The 11,176-nt window shown below is 33.1% G+C and overlaps 3 protein-coding genes across 3 annotated transcripts in view; 1 reads left to right on the top strand and 2 right to left on the bottom strand.

Annotated features, from left to right (window-relative positions):
* mahj (LisH and WD40 domain-containing protein mahjong) overlaps window positions 1-2,349 on the top strand; it is a 24,430-nt gene extending 22,081 nt beyond the window's left edge. The window contains exons 31-34 of the mRNA XM_013318968.1: window positions 299-456; window positions 847-928; window positions 1,342-1,463; window positions 2,259-2,349. Coding sequence (XP_013174422.1) covers window positions 299-456; window positions 847-928; window positions 1,342-1,463; window positions 2,259-2,324 — 428 coding nt within the window. The 3' untranslated portion in view covers window positions 2,325-2,349. The remainder of the gene's footprint in view (window positions 1-298; window positions 457-846; window positions 929-1,341; window positions 1,464-2,258) is intronic.
* A 1,551-nt stretch (window positions 2,350-3,900) lies between these two features.
* LOC106122798 (uncharacterized) lies at window positions 3,901-5,063 on the bottom strand. The gene is made up of 2 exons (XM_013318893.1): window positions 4,902-5,063; window positions 3,901-4,636 (listed from the first exon to the last, which is right to left on the bottom strand). Exons 1-2 carry the CDS (start codon window positions 4,909-4,911, stop codon window positions 4,176-4,178), a joined length of 471 nt encoding a protein of 156 aa, XP_013174347.1. The 5' UTR covers window positions 4,912-5,063; the 3' UTR covers window positions 3,901-4,175.
* Window positions 5,064-7,159: 2,096 nt separating this feature from the next.
* sim (bHLH transcription factor single-minded) overlaps window positions 7,160-11,176 on the bottom strand; it is a 14,502-nt gene continuing 10,485 nt past the window's right edge. The window contains 3 exon segments of the mRNA XM_013318876.1: window positions 7,160-8,004; window positions 8,690-8,837; window positions 9,631-9,737. Of these exon segments, the coding sequence (XP_013174330.1) occupies window positions 7,413-8,004; window positions 8,690-8,837; window positions 9,631-9,737 (847 nt within the window). The 3' untranslated portion in view covers window positions 7,160-7,412.

The raw sequence follows: 11,176 nt of genomic DNA, 5'->3' as shown, positions 1-11,176 counted from the left end.
CCCCCCCCAGGGAGACATTATGTGGGGGTGTTAGTGTGTAAGAACCCACATAACCTTGTATCCTTGTTAAGAATTTTCCCCAATACATGAATGAAAGACAAAAATGACAATATGTTCACAAATATTTTGGTCCCAGAAAACCACGGTTAGTTAACAAATTAGTATCCTATGTGTTCTTCCAGACTATGTTCTATATGTACTCCAAATTTCATCAAGATTTCTTAAGTTATTCTGGAAATACTTTCTAACATCCATCCATACATTCGACAAATTCATTCATACATGTATGACTTTACAGCTACCATAGACGTGAAACGGAACATCTACTCTCTGGGCGTGTCGCGTTATGGTACGCAGATATCTCTGGTCGAGAACATGGGGGACTTTGAGCAAGTGCAGGAGTCATGTGTCAAACTATACGACGTTGGAAGAAAGCGGGACCACGATGATGACGCGGTCAGTACACACACACACACATACATATACACACACACACACGTACATAAACACACATGCATACACACACGCACCCACATACATACGTGCATATATTTTTAGGTATTTATTAATTAAAATACTCTGTCGCGAATGTCATGCCTTCGTTGCAAAGTGAAGTGTCAGAATGATTAGTGAGGGGACATAAACGTTGATATTTTAGTAAGGCTAGTGTTGTGCCAGTACACCGGCACACTGTCGGATTTTCTTATTATCAATATGTAATGTCAATGTCTAAAAATACATACTTTTGGACATTATTAGCTAGAATCATTCAGAGGTTTCTTGCTTATCCAATTCTCTACTTTTTTCTATGATATTAGTTTTTTTAATGTACTGTATTATATATAGGAGGAGGACGACGAGGAAGACATGGCGGGAGGGACCGACAACGACGACGGCTCAGACTCCGGATCCGACAACGAAGATGATTGTTAGTATTCATATATACCATAGACAATATCGTCTCAACTCTGGTCATCGAAAATTTATTATAAAAAATATGTATTCAAATTATATTTAGGCACTTCTGTACATTAAGTTCTAGTTATCAAAATTCCATTAAAATAAATTTTAACGACTATAAATATATATGTAAATAGTTGTCGCCCGTGATTCCGTCCGCGCGGAATTTAAAAAAAAAACTTAATAGTCTATGTCTTCTTCCAGACTATGTTCTATATGTATGCCAATTTTCATTAAGATCTATACAGCAGTTCCGGAGATATCTTCTAACAAATATCCATCTATCCATCGATATCCTTTACCGGCGTTCAAAAGGTTAAAAAAGCATTTTTAACTAAATATCTGGCTATATTTTTTTTTATTTATTAATTATATTTTCAGTAGCGACAAGTTTGTTGAGGAATGCAGTGATGGGTCTCGCTGAGGGCGGCAGCAGTGGTGACGACTCCGCTGATGATGCAGACGACGTGCGCCCCAGACGACCAATGCGCACGCGCAGACGGGTAACATACATAATGCTATTTTCCATATACTAGCTGTAGCCTGTGACTCCGTCCCCGTTGAATTTAAAAAAATAATTAGTAGTCTGTGTGTTTATCAGATTATGTTCTATATGTGTGCCAAATTTCATTAAAATTCGTTGAGCCGTTCTGGAGATACCTTCCTACAAACATTCATCTAAATTTTCGCATTTATAATATTAGTAAATAAGATGGTAAACGCGCGAGCGGCCAATGGAGTTCGCCGAAATAGCGAAGCATAGACATCTGCAATGCAGAAGCGTTGAATATTTCCCCTTCTGAGTTCCTCTGCCAAATCCACTTGTAAGAAAAGGATAGGAGGAGGAGATACCATTTGGTGGAATATGATGCAAAGAAAGAAATACAGTAAAATCTCACTAATCCAGCACTATTAAAAACCGTTGCCGGATTATTGGAATGATCGGATTACTGGATTACAGTGAAAAGTTATTGGTAAATTTAATTTTATTATTTAAATCTAGTGAATTTTGAACTGTAAAAAATTACCAATTGAAAATTTATGTTTTGAGGTTAGACCGAAGCGCACATGTATGAAGGGGCGAGAGAGAAATTGGCGGATGGTGCCGGATTATTGGACGTATCGATCGAAGTGTTGGTTTAGTTAGATTATACTGTATCCTCTTTTGTGCATCCCGTCTACATGTTAATTTGGAGATAAGCAAAGCTTGTTACGTCGCCATTTTAGCGAATTATATTTTGTTACCCACCTTACGTTATAACAATAATGAGGTTTTCATATTATGTTTGTTGTTCCAGCCGGCGGAGAACAACATGAGCGACAGTGATGGAGACCTGGATATTATTGAGTTTGAGCTCGACTAGTGAACAATAAATGTGTTTAAAGTTATATGTTTTTTGTTGACCTTACCCTTCCTATTAAAATTGTACCAAGGTACTATATAAAATTTAAATTCAGTGACATTTTGAGAAATTTAAATTGACAATTGTCATATTTATTACTATAGTGTGTCTATTTAAGATAGATTAATTTGACAATTCCCTAGATATGGGTTGATTAAAGTCGGTTATAAAAATGTCCGATTTTCGATAGTTGTTTTTATAGAACTTGCAATATAAATGGAATTGTTTCTTTATATCCCAACTTAAAACTATTTAGAAAAATAAAATATTCAACCTAAAATTGAGATGTCGAGAAATGAATAAACTGTTTTATAAAGAATTTGTAGTAAATTAAAATAGTAATTAAATACCTAAATTACAGTATTTATTCTCGATAGTTCATAGTTGCTTCTAATATATGTACGGTTCGACACTATGACAAGCATCCAAAAGGAACAACATTAAATCTGATACAAAATAAATTCAATACTTTATAGGCGTCAGTTGTCAAATTAATCTCTCTTAAATAGGCACTATACCTGTGGCTCGCGACTTTGGGTGCAATTACAGACTTAGTAGCCTATGTGTTCTTTCCGACTATGTTCTACATCTATGCAAAACTTCATCGAGATCCATGAAGCTGTTCCAGAGTAAACTTCTAACAAATATCCAAACCTACGCCTTTATATTAGTAAGTCTTAATAAGACGATGGTATAACTACAATATTTACAAACCTTCCTTTGAAAATATTAATTTGCGTTTTTGTTACATTTTAAAACATTTACTTACAAAGTTTTAGTGTTAATTTTGAATAAACTTAATAATTACCCTCAAGACTGTTTGTGTTTTACAATGGATCCGAGATACACATTGTAAAAAAAAACCTTTGTACTATCTTTATATGGACAATAGGAATTAAAACAATAAAATAATCAAATACATTTAATAAACACAGTAATGTTTTTAAAAAATAATTTAACAATCATAAAAATCAACAATTTAATTTTAATCTATAATATCTATCATGATATTAGAAATTAAAATCTTTTTAAATAATATATTAATTGAGACAATCTGCAAAATCAAGTTAATAATATATTAATAATTAAGGGCTTGATACAAAAGCTAGTTATACTAGAAACCGCAGGCATCGTGAGAAGGTTCCTGTCTACAGCCCTGACCACTGGTTGTTTGAGTCATGGGATTCCGCAGCCTGGTGGTGCTCTTTTTTTAATAAAATATATTTTGTATCATTTCTTATTTTATATACGAAATGTAACATATTAAGAATAAGTTAATAAATGAACAATAATAATTAATAATATATAATTTAAATAGGGTATAAACATGCCCTAAATTACTTTTATTCCTAAATTTCTTGAGTTGTCAACTTAAAGACATATTGAAAATTCTTTTTTAAAAAATAACCTTATAACTTACTATAAGGTAGTTTTTATCTTTTACTTTGTCCAAACTTTTTAATAATAAGTGCTGTTTTATATTATAAAACCCAAACTTGTATAATAATTTCCTTTTTTTTAATAATATTAGAAATAGGAAATATTTAATCAAAATTAGGTTAGAAATCAGAGCAATAATCCTTCTAGTCTTAATAAAAAAATTGTCTTGATAGACAGACGGACTGACAACAAAGTTAGTTAAAGTTATGAGTTGTTATTTCCTTTCGGGGTACGGACTTCTAAAGATACCTTAGGGTAAAAAGATTACACATATACTATGATAAATTAATTAAAAATCAGTCTTCATTGTTCAATGCTTTAGCATGAGGCTTTAAAAAACAAAAAAAACTATGTAAAATGTCAAAGTAAACTTTACAACTTAATCTTTTGTAGAACATCAAGTATTTCTTTCATTTTATTAAACCTATCACTACCTTTTATATTAGAAATCTCACAGGCGACAATTCTTCCAAACAATTCATTGCACTGTTTTTCTAATTCCGAGTCTCTGTCTTCGGTCATTGTACCAATGTCTCTTGTACATTGGGAGTAATCTTCATATTTCTGACCCAAATGCAGTTCAGATGATTGAGATAAAGGTAAATCATCATACATAGATAAAGAACTATTTCTCGACTTTATTATATTTGTTTCCAAATATGAATCGGAATTTTTAGAAACATTAGCATTGCCGGAATATTGAGATAGTTTGATGACATTTCTTTTATGATAATCTGATTTGTTGAAATGTTTTCTCTTATTATATATAACTTTAGAAATATTGCTATCGTTTTGAGTGGAATTATTTTTTTGTTTACTAATAATTTGAGAATCTGAAAATAAAATTACGTAAATTAAATTAATTACTTATTTGTAGCGTCTGTAAGTCTAGAAAAGTATCCAATTGCTAATATATGTGATATTTATGAGGAGTTATCTGCAATCATTATTTCAAACGAATTATTGATCAGCAAAAATATGCCATTGCCAATTAACGTAAACTTTAATTTATAAAAAATGTTTCGTATGCACTAACATAAAGAAGGTAGTATCGAAATGTTAACAGCGAATAAGTCAAGTAATAAGGAAAATACGTACTGTTAGCCATTGCGCCGACGTTGAGAATATTCTTCAATTGTAGATAAAGTTCCTCCAACTTCACTGTCTTCTAAATACAATTATTACAAAAGTAATAAATAGAAATAACACTGGACACAACCACAAGGAACAACGAGCTCCGACTTTTTTAAATTTGATTGGTTTCCGTTTATAGTGTGGAATGAGTAGGTGTAGGTTACAAACATTTAACATAGATGGCGCCTTAACAAATTTTAACAAACGTCAATGAATACAAGTGCCATCTACCGTTGAGTAGCAAAAACCCAAGAGATAAGAAATTTGTGTATTTTCATCACTGGAATCGACGACGAGATGTCTACTTTATACTAGAAACAGTAAATTATAAATTAAAAAATAATAAAGACAATGTTTATTTAAAAAGAAAGACATTAATTCGATTTTTTCATTGCATTTAATCGTTTTGTATTATTAAATAATATGTTTGGGATATCACAATTTGTTTGTTCAAAACGCGCCGAAATATTACAAAGTTCCAATTTCTACATGAAAATAACACACAAGAACTCTTAATAATAACCTCTATAGATGACAAAAACAAAGATTTGTTATTCCTTTACAAGCAAATGGAATATAGTTTTGCTAGAAAAGGCTAGAATGAACTTTTACTTTTTAAATTCTTAATACATATTTTGACAAAGACAACTTGTTTATTCTGCCACAAAAATTTGCAAATAATAAAAAAAACCTAATCATCTTAATATATGCGCTTTGGTTGATATTTTAGGCCTTAAATTATAAACAAGATTTAAAACTAAGTACATAAATGCTACATATATGTCTATGAGATTTTTTGATTATATAGTAAGTTAATATATTTTTATCATTATGTACTTATGATTTATATAATAAGTATATGTATTTATTTACAGACTAGTACACTCCGATACAATGGCACAAATAAATATAAAAAATTATTTTTATAACCGTAGGATTTCACTGCTGTTACACACGTCACATGCAAAGGTCATTACAGTGGAGTATCACCGTTACAAAAATGGCTGAATTCCAAATAAAAGCTTTTAAAATTATTGTATTTTTTACGCAAATGAAATATTTAAAGTCCAATGTATCAGTTTACTAGATAATATTTACATTATTAATTCTATTATTGTCTATGCTTGATATTTTGGTCTATGCCAAACTAAATATTCATAAATTCGAGAAATATACTTAACATAAGTCGCCTTATTTTTTAAATGATTATACGAGCGAATTGTTACACTAAAATGTACGGATTGAGGAGAAAAACTGAAAGGTTTTAAGTAGATGGCGCCAGCGCCGAGAATATTCTATCATCTGACAAAGTTATACGTCATTCTTGCAATTTTTTTATTACAAATATTGAAAAGGAATACTCCATATTGATTGTGTCGAATTTTAAAATACAGATACGAAGCCAGAATTAATCCACAGCTGGAAAAAACATTTTTTGTTATAATAATTAATCAACTATTTTTTTAAAATAATTATTTTTGAGTTTTTTTTGAATGCAATTTGACGGAAGTCGGTGTTATGACTACATTCCATAGAGTGTTTTGTTTATAAAGTATTTTTTTTACATCTGTGGTATGTTTTAGTACTTGTCACTCTTGACCGTGCTGACATCTAGTGAGCTAAAATCAGTTTTTCTCGTCATTTATTTTAAGCGACTTTTTTTAGTTAATACTTAAAATATTTATAATAAACATGTACTAATTTGTGATAAAATCTAAGGAAATTAAATAATTTACGTATAATATTTACAAAATTATTTACATTTGGCAAGAAATGAATACTTTTGGTAAGAAAATGTTATTAAAAAGAAATTGTCGTTTTATTACTCATTATCTCCCGTAATTTTTTTTTATCACATTTTTAAAGACCAAAATTTTTTTTTTTAATTTAAAATATTTTACGTTCACACAAACTTTATATAATATTTACAAGATATTTGAACTTAAGTGAAGACATTTTTTCCACGGTCAGATTTAGTAAATGGGTTTTGAGTTGGCACGTTAGAAACAAGGATACCTTTGTAATCGATGTGCCAACTTTACCCTCAACTACTATTTGAAGATTTGGTCATAAGTTAAGAATTATAGGTTAAAAAAAATATTTCTTCCTTTTTTACTTCTTATTACATTCATTATCGTCTTTATATGTTAAATATTTACTGTAATTAAAATTAATTTACTAAAAAGTAACATAATTTAATAAAAGTACAAGAACGTCTAAGCTTACATTTTAAATTCTATTGGCAAGAAATGCAATAATAATTTGGTATAACCACAAGCCGATTAAACATCGGCACTTAAGTTGGCACGTCTTGCAATAGAGTTCCTTTGTTATCCACGTGCCAACTCAAATACCGTATACAAAATTTAACATAATCGAATAATCGAGAAACTCAGGTTAGAGAGAAATCTCTATAAGTGAGAAAATATCACTCGAACTTCGATTTAAATTGAATTTACACTAAATATGAATAATTTAATGTACAAATTCATTAACAGAACTGCCATGATGATGAAACTGTTGTGTATTATCGACAATCACGCTCGTATATCCGCCATCTTGTACTGTAGGGCTGGGCGTCATTTTAGTGAAATTCCCACCAAAATTACTCTGTATCGGTCGGCCATTTTGATTTTGACTATTATGACCGTAAAATGATATTAAATTCGTATAATTATATTGTTGTGTAACTTCGGAACTTTCAATTGAGCTGCAACTTGATGAACTTGCTGAAAATGGTCGTTGATTTTGGGGATATATATAATTGTTTTGTAATATTTCTGGTTCCGTATAATTTTCATTGTAAAATAATTCATAAGGACCGTTCTGTGTTTGATATTCATCGTGCGATTCGTATGGCACTGGAAGTGTATATTCAGGGTAATTGTAACCGCCACTTGAATCTGTACTGAAGTCGCTTTCGTTAAGTAAATGGTTGACCTTGTCGGTTCTCGCGTGTACGTGTGGTGACGTGCTTGTCGGTATGTGTGTCGGTGTTTGTACATCTGTGTTGAGTTTTGGCGGACCTTGATCTATATTTAGTATCAAATGTTTTTCTTCAATATCACTGTAACAAATAAAATCATATTGGGACTTCAATAATTACTTTTTATTCAACTACTAGCTGTCGCCCGCGACTCCGTCTACGCGGAATAAAAATAGACGTTGTCCGATTCTCAGACTTACTCAATACGCTCACAAAATTTTATGAGAATCGGTCAAGCCGTTTCGGAGGAGTATGGGAACGAAAATTGTGACACTAGAATTTTATATATAAGATTAGCTGTCGCCCGCGACTTTGTCCGCGCTATTAAAAACATAATTAGTAGCGTATGTGTTCTTCCAGACTGTACTCTTTATGTAAGCCATATTTCATCAACATCTGTGGAGACGTTCTGGAGATACCTTCTAACAAACATCCATCCATCTAAACAGCTGTAGCTGTATGGACATATAAAAAAACTTAATATATAGATAAGTTAAATAAAAAGCAGCTCTTCAAGGCATAAATTCGAAACAGAAATGAATAAATAGTATCCTATGTCCGTCTCCTGGCTCTAAGCTACCTCCTCACCAATTTTCAGGCATATCGGTAAAACCGTTCTTGAGTTATAAATAGTGTAACTAACACCACTTTCTTTTATATATATAAGATGATAGTATGAAATATGATTACGTAAAACCTAAGTCAGAAAGAGACGGACATATTTTATATAAGAAGGAAGAGGATAAGTATATGTTTCTATATTCACCTTAGTACGTAGTTAACGGAGACGATGCAATGAGGTCTTGAAGAGCGGGAGTTATGTACAATGGTGGCATAACTCTGCATCCAAACCCAGCCTCCAGACTTGGTGAGGAAGCGATAGTAGCGTGACGTCACTTGACCCTTTGCCAACACTGGTAGGAGAGAATATCGTAATTACTAGCTGTCGCCCGTGACTCCGACCGCGCGGAATTAAACACAAACTTAATAAATAGCCTATGTGTTCGATCGATGCTCTACATCTATGCCAAATTTCAGCGAGATCCATGCAGCCTTTCTGCAGTTAAGTTCAAACATCCATCCATCTAAACTTTATTTTTATCAACTTTAACTTAGGGTAGGCTATGAAAACCTCAGTGGGAAGTGAGCTGATGATGACAAATTAACTAGATCGCCAATAGCCTAATGGTTAAAGGTACGGATTTCGATCACGTGGTCGAGAGTTCGAATCCCGACATTCGATTATTGTAAACCATATCCTAGCATAAGATAAGAGTTTACTTGGAATGATACAAAAATCTGCTAATATTTAAAAAAAAAAAAATATTAACACCAAAAAGTATCCCAATGTGCGTTCCGGTGGCATAATGTTACTCCTCTTTCCCTTCCCTTATAATAAAAGTATGGGAAGAGGAATGATTTGAGAGATGACGTATAGGAAGAGGAAATTCTCTGTGTCTCCTCTTTCGATTAAAGGTAGGTTCCGCAGTAGTAGCAGCAGTAGATGTCGATTCACTTTCAGAGAATTCAGGTGGCCGCTCGTTTGTCACCTTAAAAAAATATCATCTACCTTCCCATACAAGTCCTGTCAAAATTGGTCCAACCGTTCCGCAGATTGCTCAAAATAAACGTGTCCCTGCAGACATACATGACTGACATAGTCGTATGTTTTATGTCGGTACATATTTTTATGTTTCCTATACTTACATGTGCAGTGCGAATATCTCATGTGCAGAACGTCTGTGCCGTGTATGAAGTTGTAGAGCGTCTTCTCTATCAAATCCTGAGGCTCGTAGCCTGTCAGTGTTGCCACTCTGAGGACAAAATATAATTGTTAATAATTTTCAGGTTGGTAGAACGCATTTACGATTTCTCTGGTATTGCAGATGGCTATGAACGTCGTTGAACACCCAAGTATTCCCGCTGTACGTCTGCCCCCTTATTTAATAAAAAAATAGAGTACAGCGTGGTTGGGTGCCACCCCATGGCGCTGGATGGAATGTGGTCCATATAAACCCTTCCCAAAGGTGAAAGAGAGTGCCGTAGAAATATCGCCCAGAGCGCTATAGCTTAAGTTACATCAGAGTATTGTCTGAAAACAGTGGTAGAGCCCGCTTTAACATCTTGGCACTAATTGTCCCGGCTCGCCCGGTGAAATATCACGACCACACAGAAGACAGGCCTCAATGCCGCCTTTCGTCTGATGAGTGTGCGTCCCGGAGGTCTAATTTAGTACTGTTTCCCTTCCCACCCTTTTTCTTATAAGGAAAGGATGGGAAGTGGAAGTGGACTTTCCGGTTGAGAGGATGCATGGGAAGGGAAAAAAATATTTTCCCTTCCCATGCGTCCTCCTCCTTCCATCGATTAAAGGTAGGCAACGCATATGCAATTGCATATCTCTATAGGCAACGGTCACTTCGTTATTTCAGCGATTTCAGGTGGAAGCTCGCTCGTTTGCCACTTTATGATATTAAAAAAAAAAACATTTCCCATAACAAGCATCTACCTTCTCTACCGATCTACAAAGATTAAGTAGGTACGGTTGTAATAAAAAGTAAAATTAAAAAAATAATTATAGTTGAAGATATCACACGCAAAATTACGCGCGAAATCATTTGACAGGCGACAAGTACCATAGAGAATAAAAACCCACCCTCGCAATGATGTTCTGTCAACCGAAAAAACTGTTGACTCTTAGAGGAAAAAAAGAATCTAAACTTCCGCCAATTAACCGGTGAAATTTATAGCATATTGTTTTTTGATGGGGAACCCTCGTTACCCGCACTTAAGTCTATTATGTTAGTGGGGTGTTTTGTCAAAGCTTTTGTTGATCGATTTAAAGGTAATTGGATAAAGACGTAAGCATATTTTATTGTATAAAAGATAATTAATTTAAATTATTGATTAATTATTTCTTACTAATATTATAAATGCGAAAGTTTGGATCGATGTTTGGCTGTATGGAACTCTCTAAATTTGACATACATGTAGAACATAGTCTGGATGAACACATAGGCTACTAATTACTTTTTATTTTTTTATTTTTTCTCGGACGGAGCTACTTTTTTATAGTAAAAGAAAATCGATATATAGCTGGCCACTAATTATTAAAAAAAAAAACTTTTTTCTTCATAAAACAGCACGAGGATATCGGATACTAGTGAGCGAGTGGCAATTACCAGACGCGCGCTCCCCGTTACGCCCTTTGTTTCTGTCGCCCCAGCGTTTTGGGGACAAAGAGATGTGTAGAATA

This window comes from Papilio xuthus, unplaced genomic scaffold, assembly GCF_000836235.2.
Source record: "Papilio xuthus unplaced genomic scaffold, Pxut_1.1 DF826776.1, whole genome shotgun sequence".
Taxonomy (NCBI): Eukaryota; Metazoa; Arthropoda; class Insecta; order Lepidoptera; family Papilionidae; genus Papilio; species Papilio xuthus.
Note: the sequence above shows the minus strand (reverse complement) of the source record. Positions and strands in the feature narration are given on the sequence as shown.